Raw genomic sequence first — 19468 nt, 5'->3', positions numbered from 1 at the left:
TAAATGCATGCTGAAGGGACTCCCTCAGCTCAGAAGTACAGGTCCTAAGTAATCGTGTGGACACTCCATATGGGCTGACTGCTTTGTTGGGACGGAGCCTCCTTAGCTGACTGTGGAAGGTGATGGTGAGAGTGAGGTGCCATTAAGTCTGGTGTTGGTGGGTCTTCATGCCATCCCACACCTCTTTAGTGCAGCCATCCTTCAACTTTTGCTCCACCTTAGATCTGTATATCTCCTTCGCCTCTTTCATCTGGACCTTGAGTTCCTGATGCATGTGTTTCAGCTACTCCTGGTCACCGTCCTCAAAAGCCCTCTTCTTCTAGTTAAGGAAAGTATTGATTTCACTGGTGATCCATGGCTTATTGTTGGGGTAGCAGCATGCAGTTCTGGTAGGAACAACAACATCCATAAAGAAGTTGATGTAGTCGGTGGTGCATCCAGTGACTCCCTCTAAGTCCTCACTGCAGGCCTCCTGCAGCACTCCCCAATGGTGGAAGAGGTTTAACCATGTATGCACCCTTCACGTTTGCATACAGAAGATCAATAGTCCTATTTGCCCTGGTAGGACAACCCACATACTGGACGAAAGCAGACAGTGTAGAGTCCTCGTGGCGCCACGTGGTTGAAGTCGCCAGAGACCAGCATGAAGGCATCGGGGTGCTGCATCTGAAGTCTGGCGACAGTTGACGTCACAGGTGATGTAAACAGACACAGCGATTGCATGTGAGAACTCCCTTGGCACGTAGTATGGCCGGAGACTCACGGCTAAAAGTTCTATATCACAACAGCAGATGGTTACATGCCCTGGGTTACTCCACCTAGAGTAAATAAACAGTCCAAGCCCTCCACCTTTCCTTTTCCCACTTGCCTTGTTGTCCCTGTCCACTCTGACTGTAGTGAAGCCCGGTAGATCCACGTTAGCATCAGGGATGCTAGGCGTTAACCACGTCTCCATGAAGCACAGCAGACTGCATTCCCTGTAGATTCTGTCCAACACTCCAGCCAGTTCATCCGTCTTGTTGGCCAGTGAGTTCACATTCCCCATGACCACTGATGGAAAGCAGGGCTTGGATCTCCACTGCATTGTTAAACACATAGCCTTCAGCTTGGCGCGGGCTCTGCAGCCCCAGTACGGCCATCCTACCTCCTCAGGTAAGTGGGGTGTGTAGGAGGCAGGTGATCCCTCGTATAGACGATACTACCAACATAGTTATTCATTAAAAGTTTCGGAACCATGGATACCGAAAATACACAGACCGTGTAAGAGATAAAAAGTAATAGTAATACTAAAAGAAAGTTTAAAGCAAATCCAATCCGTGCACCCAACACACACACATGCATACACTTACAATCACACACACATCACTTCAGTTAGATTATTCTAAATATTGTGTGTCTTTCACTTGATTTCATCATGCAGCACAGACATTGCAAATGTCCGGATCTTTTCCCTTGGCAGAGTGAGGGAGGGAAGGCAATGTGTTTAACCCTCCTCTTTCTCCTTGGTCAAAAGTGAGAGAGTCATCAGCTACATAGCCTTTTTGTTAAGAAAGCTGGCAGAGCTGCAAACCTCTGAAGATGGAGACCAAGGACGAAGCAGACCTCTGCTTCCCACAGCTCTTCAACACCTCCTGCAAAAAGCCAACGTCTCCTCACTCTGAACTTGTGCTCCTTCACATCGTGCTGTCCTCCATCTCTGTGCTGACTGTGGTTCTCAACCTGCTCGTCATCATCTCAGTCTCTCACTTCAGGCAGGGATTTATTTATTTATTTTCATTTTACAGCTACTGTGGATGTAATGTAAATTGTCTTTGAGCTAGCAATGATAGATGTTGCACTCAGACTTTTACTGAAAACTCAAATCGTGTTTTACAACAGTCTACTTAATTTTCTCTCTGCTGTGACCTCAGTAGCTTTAAGTGTCTGCAATTCACCTGGTATTGATGTGAAAAATTAGAAAACATTTTAAACTCATGTTGTTTGAAATGTTCTTTAGGTTGTTTCCTTTGAGGATTTGATTTTTATTTTTTTTTTTCCTCTCCCTGCAGGAGGCTCCACACTCCCACCAACTTCCTCCTCCTCTCCCTGGCCGTCTCAGACTTTCTTGTCGGCCTCCTGCTGATGCCAGGAGAAATCCTTGTAAACAAAGCCTGCTGGTTTCTCGGTGATCTCACATGTTCTCTCTTCAATTATGCCTCTTACCTGGTCACCAATGTCTCGGTAGGAGACATGGTGCTCATATCAGTCGACCGCTATGTTGCAGTTTGTGACCCCATGCATTACTCCACCAGAGTCACTGAGAAAAGAGTTCAACTCTGTGTTTGTCTGTGTTGGTTCTGTTCTGTTTTCTACAACTCTCTCATTTTAATGGATGATTTGACTCAACCAGGTAAGGATAAATCCTGCTACGGAGAATGTGATATTTCAATCAGCTACATTGCAGGAGTTATTGATCTTGTTTTAACCTTTATTGTTCCCATCTCTGTCATCATAGTTCTGTACATGAGAGTATTTGTGGTGGCTGTGTCTCAGGCTCGTGCCATGCGCTCTCACGTTACAGCCGTCTCAGTCCATGTTTCATTGAATCGAGCAAACAAGAAATCTGAGTTGAAAGCAGCCAGGACTCTTGGTGTTCTTGTAGTTGTTTTTCTAATATGTTTCTGTCCATTTTTTTGTCTCTCTCTTGCCAGTAGCGAATCGATCAGTAGCACATCTAAGACATTTGTCCATTATATGTTCTATTTTAACTCCTGTCTGAACCCTGTCATCTATGCACTGTTTTACCCATGGTTCAGAAAAGCTTTTAAACTCTTGGCCACTCTGCAGATACTGCAGCCTGGCTCCAGTGAGGCCAACATACTGTAGAGAATATGAAATGAAATCAGCTGAATGCACAAATATTTACATGTTCAAATGATCATGTTGTTCAGTGAGAGAATGATCACATTCTGATTCAGTTTCAGATTAATCGCTCATCTTTCAGTAGAAGCTGTGTTTTTTCTTCCAAGTATCCCTGATGTTCATTTTCAGCTTTTATTTTGAAAGGGGGGATTCGTTTTTATATTCAATTTCATTAGTGTACAGCATTGTTGTTTTAAGGATTATTTGTCTCAACCAGGTGAGCATAATTCCCGCTAAGGAGATTTCATAATCGTAATCACCTTTATTACAGGAGTTATTGTTTTAAATTTGTTTAGTTAGAATCATCATAATTCTGTACCGAAGGGTATTTGTGGAGGCTGTATCTCAGGCTCGAGTCACGTGTTCTCACAACAGTCACAGTCCAGCTTTCAGTGACTCTGTCAATCATCAAAATAATTTATTGAAGGCAGCCAGGATTATTGGAGTTTGTAACATTTGTTGTGTCTCGTGTGCGTCTTCCCATTTTATTTTGTGTTTCTGAACCAGGAATGATTCAGTCAGTAATTTATCAGCCTCCTTTGTCCTCAATCTTGTAAACACGTGTAAATCTGATAATCTATGCCATTTTTACCTCTGATTTAGAAAAGTTTAATAAACCCATTGTCACTATTCAGATACTGCAGCTAGACTCCTGTGAGGCCAACATACATAACGTGCAAATCTGGAAAGTTTAACTGTAATTGTTGTCTCATATTAAATGTACCACTGTTCAAAGTAACAATAAGCACCATGAACCGCTTTAAGTCAAATCACCCAGTTTGTTGTATTCTGAGAATTGACATACATTTAATAACCTTTTTCTTTTGGCGTCTTTTATTCCACGCCACGGTCACGACAACATTCATCTGAGGGATTTCACTCAAATTTTCTATTTCAACTTTTTGAATCAGCTATTTAAGAAGTTTTTATATCACTCAAATTAGTCAATATCCCCGTCATCTCTTCATCTTCATCCTCCTCCTCAGCTTCAGCAGGGATGTCCAGACCGCCCTCTCCCCAGCCACTTCCACCAGCTCCTCTGGAGGAATCCCCAGGCGTTCGCAGGCTAGACAAGAGAGTCATGTCCTGGGTCATCTCCGGGTCCTCCTGCCGATGGGACATGCCCGAAAAGGCCTCAGCGACTGCCCTGGCTGCGGACCGCTCCGCTCAGACCCACAGACCAACCATGCCCTGTAGACCTCCTTCTTCAGCCTGACGGCTCCCCTCACCTCCGGTGTCCACCAGTGGGTTCAGGGATTACTGCCGCGACCAGCAACCAGCAACCAGCAACAAACGACCTTGCAGTTGCAACATGCAACAGTCGCCTCCACAATGGTGGAGCAGAACAAAGCCCAGGGCACTCAAACTCCTCCACCACGGCCTGCCATCTCAGTTTTATATTATCACTTGACAAATATATACTTTTTATTAAATTATTTGCAACAAAATTGACAATTTTGCAGAAAGGGCATTTTTAAATTATTTTTGGGATCACTTCACAATGCATTGTTTAAGGTTGAGCAACAGTGGCTCAATGATTTAGTGATGCAACAGTGTCTCATCATACACTATAGTAACCTGAGCATCAATAGACATATAACAAGTGTAAGTACATATTAAAATGCCAAGCATCAACTGATAAAAGGAAACTTTTTTTTTTGTATGACCACTATAAACAAAAGGATCCAGTGCATTACACATTGAGCACAAACACAAATACAAAAATTGAAAAGAAATAGAGATTTAAAGATTTTACTTAATTGAAACCAGACAAACAAAATGGAGCTAAACAGAATAAAATGTACAGTGCAAAGATATTCAGTGATAAATATGAACGATCTGAATAGTTGTGATAAAATTGTGACAAAGACTGGCAGTGGACGGATTCATCCTTTCACGACCCAGGCCTATAAATCTATGCCCGGTTCTAAATGGACAATCTCCCAGTGCCCTTACAACAGAAGGTCATCTCAGAGAATCTCAGCTGAGCGAAGAACACTGCAATGACAGTGAAAGAAGCCCAGCAAAGACTGCACTTCATCAGAGTGCTGAAGAAGGCTGGACTTACACATCAGCCCATCATCCAAGCCTACAGAGGACTTGTTGAAAGCATCCTCACCAGCGCCATCACACTGTGGTATGGCAACACCACCCTGGCTGAGAGGAAGCTGCTACAACAGGTATTCAAAGCCGCAGAAAAGGTCACTGGCACTGGTCTTCCCCCCGTGGATTCTATGTACAACCAGTACTGCTGATGGAATGCACAGAGCAACTTTATAGACAAATACCACCCAGATAATGCTCAGTTCCAGTGGGTGGACTCAGGCACCACATGCTGGTGAGCATCAGCGCCCACAGAGCCCGTCTGCACAAGGCCTTCTTCCCAGCTGTAAGAATAGTGGCACAATGAGCACCGCTGCTATATGGCAATAAATGACCTTGAATCATAACTGTGCAATATTAATCTCCACATCCTGGTTGAAATTAGGAATAATTCATTTGTCTTTGGACTAATTGTGATGAATATATAAATCTTTTGCCAGTCTATCACTGGATTGGGCATCCAGCTGTACACACAAACAAGGCCCTACATCGTGTCACACAAAAAATGTGCTACTGCTATTGCTCTACACCAGTCTAGTTTAACTTACTCTAGGACTTCGGTCCAGCATTTGAATACCAAGTAAGGTATTCAGTTCCAGCCTAAGTTAACTTTAAGAATCACGCCTCTAACTGTTACTGCCCTGCATTTCAGTTATTGCAGGTTGTGTTTTTGGTAAGTAAATTTGTTAACCTGAATTTACTGTTACCAAATTTGTTTTGCCCACTGGAGCCACTAGATGGTGCCATAGCTACTTTTCTAGCCTTAGAAGCTACATAGCTACTTAGCATAGCATTGCTAAACCCATTGCTTTGTTGTTGTTTTCGACACCTTACCTCCATCCCACATAACAATGGAGAACCCCTGTGTAGAGCAATTAATTACTTCCCTTGCACAGAGCCTAAACCTAGGCTACTCTGAATTCATTAGCAAGTTGAATTTCAGTGAGTGCAGGGAAGAGATAGATTCTCTACTGAATGACAGGTGCGATGCACCTTTCACAGGCAATCCAGCCTTGCCTTTCAGAGCAAAGTAGCCCTAGAGAAAGAAGTCCCTTAAAGCGCAAACGGCTTGTCTCCTCCATGAGGTACAAATGGCCAATAATAAAGCTATGCGCTACTTATCAGACCTGCACTCAGCAGAGTCAAATCTTTGTGCACACAAAGAAGAATTGTTAAGGCTTAAATCGGGTTGTCTTTCCCCACCACAGTTGTTAAGCCAATGTGATTCTGGCTATTCAGATTCACACTCCTCCTCACACTGAGCGTAACCACCATGTCCGTCAACTCCCCCGAGATAGGCATTCACACAGTCGAAGCTGTAGAAAGCCCTATTCAGAAATTATGGCCCAGCAGTATGATCAGCCAATAGACTGCTCAGACGATGATCGCAGCATCTCTGAGTGCAGTTTAGATGATCATAATTCAACAGACAGTGACAATGCCTCTGAATACCTCTTTGCCTCTGGCTACACTGAGCATTACAGCCCTGAGCCACAAGTTCATAAAAGTGAGTGAACCACAAAACTCTTGGACGTTTGGAAATGGTTTTATCATTGTAGGTGCCAGTCTTTTTTATGGAAGCTCACCATGCATAACCGAGTTAACCACATGTTTGTCTTTGTCTTGGAAACAAAGGACACCACTGGAAACCTCAAGTCCCACAATCCTCCAGGTGTGAAAACTGACCCAGCAGTTCACTGGCCGACAGTAGCATGTGACCTCTGAGGTCATCAGGTCATATAAAATGCATTGTTTGGCCTGTGGTCTCTTACTCTTACTCTCTTCTCCTCCACTCCACACCTTCATGTGGAGACCCCCAGCTGCTCGGCTGCAGCTGGGTGCCAGGTAGTCTGCTAACAAAGAGCAACTACCCCAGGCCTGTTCTCCTTACAGCAGCGAAGCGAGATCCTGCTTGAGGAATCTGCACCAGCTCTTTTAGCCAACAAACAGAAGGTTTGCAGGCTAAACCCCCAAGCACCAGGAGCCACAGCTTAGCACCAGGCTGCTAACAAGCCACTTCAAAGGACTCGAGGAGCGGCCAGTTTCCCTCCAACGTCTGCCATCAGGAATACACAGCAAGGACTTTAACTTTGCCCAGCTCAGCCCTTCCATCAGGAACCGCCAGCTACAGGTGTAATGTGTGTGAGGTTGGACCCAAGAACAGCACAGACTGAGACCAGTGTAGGAACAGTTCAACAGTTTATTGACCAAGCCGGGTTGCAATAAATCCACAGCAGGTACACCTGAAATAGTCCACAACAGAGCCAGCCAAAACTGTCCAACTCTCCAGCAGAAACCTCTGGGGAGGGAATCCAAGCAAACAGAAAACAGACAGGGGGCGAGCAGGCAGATGAGTCAGGGACGGAAGACTGGTCAGGTTACCTGGGCAGGAACGACGAGGACGGGTCAGGGACAGGCAGGGTCGAAACCGGGAAAGCAATCCGCAGATTAATGCGCGAGAGTTTAGCATGCTGCTGAAGACAATCTGGCCAAGACTGAGTGGAAGGAGTGGGTATAAATCAGGAGAGGGAACACAGGTGAAGGTGGTTGCACTGATTAGGTGGGAGTGGCAGGCAGGTGATCAGGTGAAGGAACACAGGTGAAGATGGTTGCAGTAATCAGGTGGGAGTGATCGGCAGGTGAGTGGAAAAGTACTGGCAGGAGGGATGAAAACCAGGAGCGGATCATGACAACAGGAGCAACACACCAGAAATGGACTTTTCCACCAAAACTGGTAATATGACCTGGTGACTGGTATAGTCTCGCTAAGCATTGGACTCTTAAGATTTGATTCGATGTGATATTTGTTTTACTGAGTTGTTGCGATCGTAAGGTTACAATAGTGATTTGATGTTAGTTTAGATTATGCAACACACAGACTCAGGGTCTCTTGCATACTAAACTGACCATTCTTCCCTTAACCTGGCACCTCATAAACCCGTATCACATTCCACACATCTACTAGCCAGCACATGGTCTGAGTGTCCCTACTCAACAGCCATCTTGTTTCCTTTGTGTTCAGGGCCTCAAGGCCCCAGCGGCCATCTTGACACACCCACACCCAGTGGCCATTTTGACACACAGACACACACACACGCACACACACACACAGACCTGTATAAAGTATACTGTAGTTAGAATGAATGTTTTTGCTTTTATTCTTGTCAATAAATGTCTTTTAAACATACCTGTTGCCTGTGAAAGTTGCACAAGAGTGAATATTGCCTGTCAAAAACTCCAAATTCCTTCACCTTAACTAGTTGTTAATGTGGTAATTTTGGTTATAGTTATTAAGTTAATTATTAATCAGAAATCCAAATTGACAATTTAGTATAATTTTATGAGACTGATTTGATTAATTGGCTATCTTTTCCCTTCTTAGAAGGGTGGGGACCCCAAGGTGATCTAGTAATTCAGATCCAATTATTTAATAATAAATAATTATTTTTGATAATTATTAATTATTCATGATAGCCAAACCCCAATATTGAGTGCCTTAGTACACAGGCCCAACATAAATGGTGCCCCATGTGAGGCAAATACTGTTGGCAATTATTCAGAATTGTGCAATATTCATTTCAGCATAATTTATTATATATTATATAATTTATAATATTTTTGAACAACTTTTTGACTTGCCAAAAGTCTTCACGTTCAATCACACTAGTCTACCACAGGAATAGATGTTCAGTTGTACTAACAAACAGGTACAGCGTGGTGATAGTTAATTCATTCCTAAATTGATAATTTATTAATAATAACTACCGTTTTAAGTCCCATAGTGGTACTTTAAGAATTGCTTTTGCTGCCAGATAATACAAGTTGAACCTGCTTTTCATAGTTGTAATAACTTCCGCATTTGAATACCACGTATTCAGCGTGCCACCGGCCCTGTGTGAAAGAACTTGTGCCCGGCTGTTACTGCCATGCATTTCAGCCTAAGTGAGATAAAGAGTCTGCAATAGAGCCACAGTGTGCTACCAGCCCTGTGAAATATAAGTTATATACTTAGCCATTACAAACACGTGTTCCAGCCTAAGTAAACTTTAAGAATCACGCCTCTAACTGTTACTGCCCTGCATTTCAGTTATTGCAGGTTGTGTTTTTGGTAAGTAAATTTGTTAACCTGAATTTACTGTGATACCAAATTTGTTGTGCCCACTGGAGCCACTAGATGGTGCCATAGCTACTTTTCTAGCCTTAGAAGCTACAAAGCTACTTAGCATAGCATTGCTAAACCCATTGCTTTGTTGTTGTTTTTGACACCTTACCTCCATCCCACATAACAATGGAGAACCCCTGTGTAGAGCAATTCATTTCTTCCCTTGCACAGAGCCTAAACCTAGGCTACTCTGAATTCATTAGCAAGTTGAATTTCAGTGAGTGCAGGGAAGAGATAGATTCTCTACTGAATGACAAGTGCAATGCACAGACTGAATCCAAAGGCCCATTGTTAAGATGTTTACTTCTGAACTTTCACAGGCAATCCAGCATTGCTTTTCAGAGTAAAGTAGCCCTAGAGAAAGAAGTAGAGTCCCTTAAAGCGCCAACGGCTTGTCTCCTCCATGAGGTACAAATGGCCAATAATAAAGCTATGCGCTACTTATCAGACCTGCACTCAGCAGAGTCAAATCTTTGTGCACACAAAGAGGAATTGTTAAGGCTTAAATCGGGTTGTCTTCCCCACCACAGTTGTTAAGCCAGTGTGATTCTGGCTATTCCAATTCACACTCCTCCTCTGGTGAAAGGTTAACACCCTCTCCAGTTAGAAGATGGGTACAGTTCCTAGCCGACCCTAAGTTCCTGGGAATGGAGTCAGCTCCTCAACCTCCTCTAGAAGGGAGAGGTAACGGTTACCTGACGTCCCATCTCTCTGACATAGACCGTGAAGGGATGTGTAGTTTATCATCCAGAAGATATTCTGCCCAAACTTCTTTTCAGCCTGTGATACATGACACTCTCATCCGTGACCATCTCTCCGAAGGGGGGACCAGAACACACCAGGTTTGCTCAGCCCCTGCCTTTCCACCAGAGATAACTGTTGCACGTGATGCACCTGCCCGGACACCACAGTGTTTCCGCTTTAAAGTGCTTGAGTTCCTTCCTAAGGCCATTGAACATTTTGATCCAGACAGCTGTAATCATAACGTTGACAATTATGTTAGGGATTTAGACCGCGCCCTAATTGATTTGCCCCATGCAACCCAAAGGGAAAAAGTTAAACTTGTATGGAAAACAAGCTCTAAAGCTGTCCATAAGTTTATCCAGTCACAACCTCCCACAGTCAGAGATGACAACTCAGAGCTCCGTCAAGCACTGCTAGAAGAATTCTCTTCTATTGCTGATGAGATCGGCTCAATGGATGCAGGCCTCCAAATTAAACACATCCGTCATGAGCATCCCACAGATTACTACAATCGTTTGAGACATGTGTACTTCCAGGGCAAGAATGCACCAGGCTTAGAAGAAAACTCCACCTTCAAGTCCTTATTCTTGCGGAACGTGCATCCATGTGTACACACTCACGTTGTACTCATGACACGCCAAGGTGACCCCTCGATGCAGGACATCAGAAAGATGACACAGATGGCTTGGGAAATTGTTGTCACTTCCAAAGCAAGAGGCCAGAAATTATGGCCAGCAGTATGATCAGCCAATAGACTGCTCAGACGATGATCGCAGCATCTCTGAGTGCAGTTTAGATGATCATAATTCAGCAGACAGTGACAACGCCTCTGAATTCCTCTTTGCCTCTGGCTACACTGAGCGTTACAGCCCCGAGCCACAAGTTCATAAAAACTTAAGACAACATAAATTCAGAGTTCCTTCGTCACAGTGATAACACAGTCCATCCCTGTACAGCCAATATGTACTAAGTACTTTACTTTCTTTGCAGTTAAGTAGGCAAACTTGTTGATTTGTTAGCAACAGCAGCAAACTCCATAGTTTTCAACTCACTAATAAATAATTATTTTTGATAATTATTAATTATTCATGATAGCCAAAGCCCAGTATTGAGTGCCTTAGTACACAGGCCCAACATTTATCTTATTTACACCAATTAGGCATAACATTATGACCACTGACAGGTGAAATGAATAACATTGACCGTCCTGTGACAATGCAATGTTCTGCTGGGAAACTTTTGGACCTGGCATTCATTAGTATGGATGTTACTTAGACATGTACCGCCCACCTAGACCAGACCAGGTACCCCCACCCCATAGCATTGACACTCCTTGATGGTCAGCAGCCATCCCCAGCAGGATGTTCTGGAATGACAATAAGCCTTGAAACCTTAAATTTACTGTGAGAACTACTGTGAAACTGTGAGAATTTGAGTTCAGCATTTGACTAACACAGTGTGCCACCAGCCTAGTCAACAATATAGAACTTATTACTGCACATATGTATTTGCTCTGACCTGACATGTGTTCATTTCCATACACCCATTCAAAGACAGGCAGAAACATCTTTCTGGTGTGCACCCAACACATCACAGATTCAAACACCTACACTCACACACACTCTTTGACTTTAGTTAGATTAGTTTGAATATTGTGTGTGTTTCACTTAATTTCATCATTCAGCACAGATATTGCAAATGTTGGGACAAGATCTTTTCCCTTGACAGAGTGAGGGAGGGAGAGCAGTGTGTTTTGACCACGGAGAAAGAGGAGGGTTAAAGAGAGTCACCAGTTACATATCGATTTTGTTAACAAAGCTGCAGATCTCTGAAGATGGAGACGGAGGACGAAGCAGACCTCTGCTTCCCACAGCTCTTCAATGCCTCCTGCAAAAAGCCAATATCTCATCACTCTGAACTTGTGCTCCTTCACATCGTGCTGTCTTCCATCTCTGTACTGACTGTGGTTCTCAACCTGCTCGTCATCATCTCAGTCTCTCACTTCAGGCAGAGATTTTTATTTATTTATTTTTTTTCATTTTACAGCTACTGTGGATGTAATGTAAACTGTCTTTGAGCTAGCAATGATAGATGTTGCACCTGGACCAGATGTTGCACTTTGACTTTTACCGAACACTCAAATCATGTTTTACAATAATCAACTTAATTTTATGTGTGCTGTGACCTCAGTAGCTTTAAGTGTCTGCACTTCATCTGGTATAGATGTGAAAGATCAAAAAAAACATTTTTAACTCATAGTTTCAGAAATGTTGATTATGTTGTTTGTTATGAGGATTTGATTATTTATTTATTTTCTGTATGTCCCTGCAGGAGGCTCCACACTCCCACTAACATCCTCCTCCTCTCTCTGGCCATCTCAGACTTTCTTGTCGGCTTCCTGTTAATGCCAGGAGAAATCCTTAACACAGCCTGCTGGTTTCTCGGTGACCTCGCATGTTCTCTGTATAATTATGCCTCTTACCTGATCACCAGTGTCTCGATAGGAGACATGGTGCTCATATCAGTTGACCGCTATGTTGCAATTTGTGACCCCATGCATTACCACACCAGAGTCACTGAGAAAAGAGTTCAACTCTGTGTTTGTCTGTGTTGGTTCTGTTCTGTTTTCTACACTGCTCTCATTTTAAAGGATAATTTGACTCAACCAGGCAAGGATAAATCCTGCTATGGAGAATGTGCTTTTGTAATTAACGATACAGCAGGAGTTATTGACGTTGTTTTAAGCTTTATTGTTCCCATCTCTGTCATCATAGTACTGTACATGAGAGTATTTGTGGTGGCTGTGTCTCAGGCTCATGCCGTGCGCTCTCACGTTACAGCTGTCTCAGTCCAGGTTTCATTGACTCTGGCAACAAAGAAATCTGAGTTGAAAGCAGCCAGGACTCTTGGTGTTCTTGTAGTTGTGTTTCTAATATGTTTCTGTCCATTTTTTTGTGTCTCTCTTGCCAGTAGTGAATCGATCAGTAGCTCATTTTGGACTTTTGTCCATTATCTGTTCTATTTTAACTCCTGTCTGAACCCAGTCATCTACGCACTGTTTTACCCCTGGTTTAGAAAAGCTATTAAACTCATAGTTACTCTGCAGATACTGCAGCCTGGCTCCAGTGAGGCCAACATACTGTAGAGAATCTGAAATGAGATCAGCTAAATATACAAATAGTTACAAATGATCATGTTGTTCAATGAGAGAATGATCACATTCAGAAAGTTTCAGATTAATCGCTCGTGTTCAGGTAGTAGTCTTGTTCATTTTCAGCTTTTCCATTTAACAGGGGCATTTCCTTTCGTATTTTACCATATTATACACGGCTACATTGTTTTAAAATTTTTTTCTTCCAGTTAAGGTCATCATAATTCTGTATATGTGGTTGTATCTCAGGCTTGGGTCATGCATTCTCACATTGACAAAGTCAGTGAAAGCTGGACTGTGATCGTTATTCCGAATCTCATCCATGTAAACACTTATTCCGATCATGACTTTCGGGTGCCGGCCAAGGTTTGCGGCCTTTCCGCCATTCCACTAAGTGCTCCTCGGCTTCCTTTTCAGTCCCTTCCAAAAAATCTTTAATCGAAAAACTGCGGACGCAGTTGAGGGCCAAAATACTATGGGCCCCTCTATCCCCACCCTCTGTCCATTCAAGCAGGACATAACGGATGTCCAAGGGTGATAGCGCCATGTTTGCTCCCAGCTGCTTGCCGCTGTTTATCTTTGCCACTTCTGCTAAGCCGCTACTGTAGAGGGGACGGTAACTTCCGCTTCCAGGGCAACAGTTCAGAAACTTCCATGGGAGCAGCAGAGTAGTGAAATGCTTGCCAGTATAAAAAGAAGCAATAAAAAAAGCAATAGCTATGAATCCAATACGTTACATATATACTTTTTTTTTCTTTCTTGTAAGGGACTTTGGACAAATATGCAGTTATTACCTTGAGAATAAAAAATATGAGCTAGGCATCATGCATAACAGTTGCAAAAGTGAGATATGAGCTGTACAATAGGTATGACACCTGCCACTGGGTATATGAGCTATATAGGAGACATATCTTGTATGTACATATAGGGCTTATATGTGGATATAAAGAAGAAATATAGGAGACCTATGCCCTGTATATGCACATATATGCCCCTGAATTTGGCCTATATGCAGCCTAAATGCTGCATATATGTGGCATATATACGCATACGTATATGCTATATATATGCGGCATATATATTATCATATATGTGCATATATAATGCATATATGCACAGATAAACTGCATATGCGGATATATCCTCATATTGGTTCTTTCCGTGTGGGTTACCCCTGGTTTAGAACAGCTATTAAACTCATTGTCACTCTGCAGATACTGCAGCCTGGCTCCAGTGAGGCCAACATACTGTAGAGAATGTGAAATGAGATCAGCTCAATGTACAAATATTTACATGTTCAAATGATCATGTTGTACAGAGAGAGAATGAACCTCAAATTAATGCAACACCAGATGGAAATAAATCTGCAATGATTAAAACAATTTATTAATCAGATCTAACTCAAACTATTTGAAAGATTTTTGTTATTGATAACTACCACCTTGGCCCTACATCGTGTCACACAAAAAGTGTGCTATTGCTCTACACCAGTCTAGTTTAACCTACTCTAGGACTTCGGTCCAGCATTTGAATACCAAGTAAGGTATTCAGTTATCTTATTTACACCAATTAATCATAACATTATGACCACTGACAGGTGAAATGAATAACATTGATCATCTTGTGACAATGCAATGTTCTGCTGGGAAACTGTTGGACCTAGCATTTCTGTGGATGTTACTTGTAGCGCCCACCTAGACCAGACCAGGCACCCCCACCCCATAGCAATGACACTCCTTGATGGCAGCAGCCAACCCCAGCAGGATGTTCTGGAATGACAATAAGCCTTGAAACCTTAAATTTACTGTGAGAACTACTGTGAAACTGTGAGAATTTGAGTTCAGCATTTGAATGTCAGGTATTGTTGTCAGAAGTGGTCATTATTTTAAGTGTGCGCCTTTTTGGACTCTAATACAGTGTGCCACCAGCCTAGTCAAGAATATATAAACTTATTACTAGACGTTATTGACATACATCTCGGTATGCTTAAGAAGCAGAGAGAAAGGTAGAGTCATATGTGACATATAACCACAAAAGTGCAGGGGAGACTCAAATGTCCTGCTCCATGTACTTGCTCTGACCTGACATGTGTTCATGTCCATGCACCCATTCAAACACATGCAGAAACATCTTTCTGGTGTGCACCCAACATACACAGATTCAAGCACCTACACTCACACACACTTTAGCTTGAGTTAGTTTAGTATGAATATTGTGTGTTTCACTTAATTTGATCATTCAGCACAGACATTGCAAATGTTGGGACAAGATCTTTTCCCTTGACAGAGTGAGGGAGGGAGGGCAGTGTGCTTTGACCACGGAGAAAGAGGAGGGTTAAACTGAGAGAGTCACATATCTGTTTTGTTAAGAAAGCTACAAATCTCTAAAGATTGAGATGGCGTATGAAGCAGACCTCTGCTTCCCACTGCTCTTCAACGCCTCCTGCAAAAAGCCAACGTCTCCTCACTCTGAACTTGTTCTCCTTCACATCGTGCTGTCCTCCATCTCTGTGCTGACTGTGGTTCTCAACCTGCTCGTCATCATCTCAGTCTCTCACTTCAGGCAGAGATAGTTTTGTTTTACAGATAGTGTAAACGTAATGTTAACTGTCTTTGAGCTAGCAATGAATGGCGATGGACCTGGGCAAATTAGACTTTTACCGAAAACTCAAACGTTAGACTTCTGACTCCAGAAAACCCAAATCATGTTTTCCAATAACTGACTTCAGTTTGTGTCCACTGTGACCTCAGTAGGTTTAAGTGTCTGCATTTCACCTGGTTCAGAAGTGAAAATCAGAAAACATTTATTCTGTTCTTTTTATTCTATTATTAAACTCATATTCTTTGAAATGTTGTTTACTTTGTTTGTCATGACGATTTGTTGGTTTATTGATTGTGTTTTTTTGTGTGTCTCCCTGCAGGAGGCTCCACACTCCCACCAACATCCTCCTCCTCTCCCTGGCCATTTCAGACTTCCTCGTCGGCCTCCTGTTGATGCCAGGAGAAATCCTTCGAAACACAGCCTGCTGGTTTCTCGGTGATCTCACATGTTCTCTGTATAATTATGCCTCTTATGTGATTACCATTGTCTCGGTAGGAGACATGGTGCTCATATCAGTCGACCGCTATGTTGCAATTTGTGACCCCATGCATTACCCCACCAGAGTCACTGAGAAAAGAGTTCAAGTCTGTGTTTGTCTGTGTTGGTTCTGTTCTGTTTTCTACTCCTCTTTCATTTTAAAGGATGATCTGACTCAACCGGGCAAGGATAAATCCTGCTACGGAGAATGTGATGTTTCAATCAGTTACATTGCAGGAGTTATTGATGTTGTTTTAACCTTTATTGTTCCCATCTCTGTCATCATAGTTCTGTACATGAGAGTATTTGTGGTGGCTGTGTCTCAGGCTCGTGCCATGCGCTCTCATGTTACAGCCATCACAGTCCAGGTTTCACTGACTCTAGCAAACAAGAAATCTGAGTTGAAAGCTGCCAGGACTCTTGGTGTTCTTGTAGTTGTGTTTCTAATATGTTTCTGTCCATTTTTTTGTGTCTCTCTTGCCAGTAGCGAATCGATCAGTAGCTCATCTATGAGTTTTGTCCATTATATGTTCTATTTTAACTCCTGTCTGAACCCTGTCATCTATGCACTGTTTTACCCCTGGTTTAGAAAAGCGATTAAACTCATTGTCACTCTGCAGATACTACAGCCTGGCTCCAGTGAGGCCAACATACTGTAGAGAATCTGAAATGAGATCAGCTGAATGTACAAATATTCACATGTTCAAATGATCATGTTGTTCAGTGACAGAATGATCACATTCTGATTCAGTTTCAGATTAATCGCTCGTCTTTCAGTAGAAGCTGTGTGTTTTTTCTTCCAAGTATCCCTGATGTTCATTTTCAGCTTTTATTTTGAAAGGGGGGATTTGTTTTTATATTCAATTTCATTAGTGTACAGCATTGTTGTTTTAAGGATTATTTGTCTCAACCAGGTGAGCATAATTCCCGCTAAGGAGATTTCATAATCGTCATTACCTTTATTACAGGAGTTATTGTTTTAAATGTGTTTAGTTAGAATCATCATAATTCTGGATTTAAGGGTATTTGTGGAGGCTGTGTCTCAGACTCGTGTCACGTGTTCTCACAGCAGTCACAGTCCAGCTTTCAGTGACTCTGTCAATCATCAAAATAATTTATTGAAGGCAGCCAGGATTATTGGAGTTTGTAACATTTGTTGTGTCTCGTGTGCTTCTTCCCATTTTATTTTGTGTTTCTGAACCAGGAATGATTCAGTCAGTAATTTATCAGCCTCCTTTGTCCTCAATCTTATAAACACGTGTAAATCTGATAATCTATGCCATTTTTACCTCTGATTTAGAAAAGTTTAATAAACCCATTGTCACTTTTCAGATACTGCAGCTAGACTCCTGTGAGGCCAACATACATAACGTGCAAATCTGGAAAGTTTAACTGTAATTGGTGTCTCATGTTAAATGTACCACTGTTCAAAGTCACAATAAGCACCATGATCTGCTTTAAGTCAAATCACCCAGTTTGTTGTGTTTTGAAAAATGACAAACATTTAATAACCTGTTTCTTTGGGCGTCTTTTATTCCGCACCATAGTCACGAAAACATTCATCTGAGGGATTTCACTCAAATTTTCTATTTCAACTTTTTGAATCAACTATTTAGGATGGTTTTATATCACTCAAATTAGTCAATATCCCCGTCCTCTCTTCATCTTCATCTTCATCTTCGCCCGCTTATCTGGGCCCAGGTCACGGGGGCAGCAGCTTCAGCAGGGATGTCTATCAGCTTCTCCAAAGAAATCCCGCAGGCCAGACTAGAGAGTCGTGTCCTGGGTCATCTTCGGGTCCTCCTGTCGATGGGACATGCCCGAAAAGGCCTCAGCGACTGCACTGGCTGTGGACCGCTCAGACTCACAGACCAACCATGCCCTTTAGGCCTCCTTCAGCCTGACGGCTCCCCTCACCTCTGGTTTCCACCAGTGGGTTCCGGCCATTACTGCCACGACAAGCACCAGCGACCTTGCAGTTGCAACATGCAACAGTCGCCTCCACAATAGTGGAGCAGAACAAAGCCCAGGGCACTCAAACTCCTCCACCACGGCCTGCCATCTCATTTTTATATTATCACTTGACAAATATATACTTTTTATTAAATTATTTGCAACAAAATTGACAATTTTGCAGAAAGGGCATTTTGAAATTATTTTTGGGATCACTTCACAATGCATTGTTGAAAGTTAAGCAACTGTGGCTCAATGATTTAATGATGCAACAGTGTCTCATCATACACTACAGTAACCCGAGTATACATAGACCTATAACAAGTGTAAGCACATATTAAAATGCCAAGCATCAACTGATAAAAGGAAACTTTTTTTTTGTATGACCACTATAAACAAGGGGATCCAATGCATTACACACTGAGCACAAACACAAATACAAAAATTGAAAAGAAATGCTGAGATATAAAGATTTTACTTAATTGAAACCAGACAAATAAAATGGAGCTAAACATGATAAAATTTAGAGTGCAAAGATATTTAGTGATAAATATGAATGATCTGAATAGTTGTGATAAAATTGTGAAAAAGACTGGCAGTTGGCAGATTCATCCTTTCACAACTCAGGCCTATAAATCAGAGCTGAGAAACTGTTGGAACTGGGATTTGTGGTGTTGGGATCTGAACCTGGTGGTGAGCTATGGAAGCTCACCACGCATAATCAAGTTAACCACATGGCTGCCTTTGTCTTGGGAACAAAGGGAAGCACCAGAACTCTATTACCCACAATCCTCCAGGTGTGAAAAACTGACCAAGCAGTTCACTGGCTGACAGTGGCATGTGACCTCTGAGGTCATCAGGTCATATAAAATGCACCGTTTGGCCTTTGTTCTCTCTCTTATTCTCTGATCCTCTTACCCTCTTCAACTCCACACCTCCACGTGGAGAACCCCAGCTGCTTGGCTGCAGCTGGGTGCCAGGCCTGTTCTCCTTACAGCAGCGAAGCGAGATCCTGCTGAGGAATCTACACCAGGTCTTTTAGCCAACAAACAGAAGGTTTGCAGGCTAAACTCCCAAACAACAGGAGCCACACGGCTAGTTAGCACCGAGCTGCTAACAAGCCACTTCAAAGGACTTCAAGGAGCGGCCAGTTTCCCTCCAACGTCTGCCATCAGGAAAACACAGCAAGGACTACAACTTTTCCCAGTTTGGCCTTCCATCAGGAACTGCCAGCTAAAGGAGCAACACACCAGAAATTGACTTTTCCACCAAATCTGGTAGTATGACCTGGGCCTAGTTAAGCTAAGCAAAGCATAGAACTTAAACTTTGATTTGATGTGATATTTGTTTTATTGAGTGTTTAGTATAGTGATTTG

General features: G+C 42.6%; 3 protein-coding genes across 3 annotated transcripts; all 3 read left to right on the top strand.

Moving 5' to 3' along the window:
- Positions 1-1578: 1578 nt before the first annotated feature.
- On the top strand, positions 1579-2869 carry LOC311488628 (trace amine-associated receptor 13c-like; the record flags this gene model as incomplete). The annotated part of the gene is made up of 2 exons (XM_084545444.1): positions 1579-1751; positions 2049-2869. 2 exons carry the CDS (start codon positions 1579-1581, stop codon positions 2863-2865), a joined length of 990 nt encoding a protein of 329 aa, XP_084401570.1. The 3' UTR covers positions 2866-2869.
- Positions 2870-11744: 8875 nt separating this feature from the next.
- LOC311488632 (trace amine-associated receptor 13c-like) lies at positions 11745-17550 on the top strand (the record flags this gene model as incomplete). The annotated part of the gene is made up of 2 exons (XM_084545448.1): positions 11745-11917; positions 15982-17550. The coding sequence occupies 2 exons, from the start codon at positions 11745-11747 to the stop codon at positions 16796-16798; spliced, it is 990 nt and encodes a 329-aa protein (XP_084401574.1). The 3' UTR covers positions 16799-17550.
- LOC311488705 (trace amine-associated receptor 13c-like) lies at positions 12002-13055 on the top strand (the record flags this gene model as incomplete). The annotated part of the gene is made up of 2 exons (XM_084545557.1): positions 12002-12021; positions 12101-13055. 2 exons carry the CDS (start codon positions 12002-12004, stop codon positions 13053-13055), a joined length of 975 nt encoding a protein of 324 aa, XP_084401683.1.
- Positions 17551-19468: the final 1918 nt, after the last annotated feature.

The sequence above is a fragment of the Chelon labrosus genome, assembly GCF_963514085.1.
Source record: "Chelon labrosus genome assembly, chromosome: 5".
Classification (NCBI taxonomy): domain Eukaryota; kingdom Metazoa; phylum Chordata; class Actinopteri; order Mugiliformes; family Mugilidae; genus Chelon; species Chelon labrosus.
This window is presented reverse-complemented; position numbering and strand designations above follow the sequence as displayed.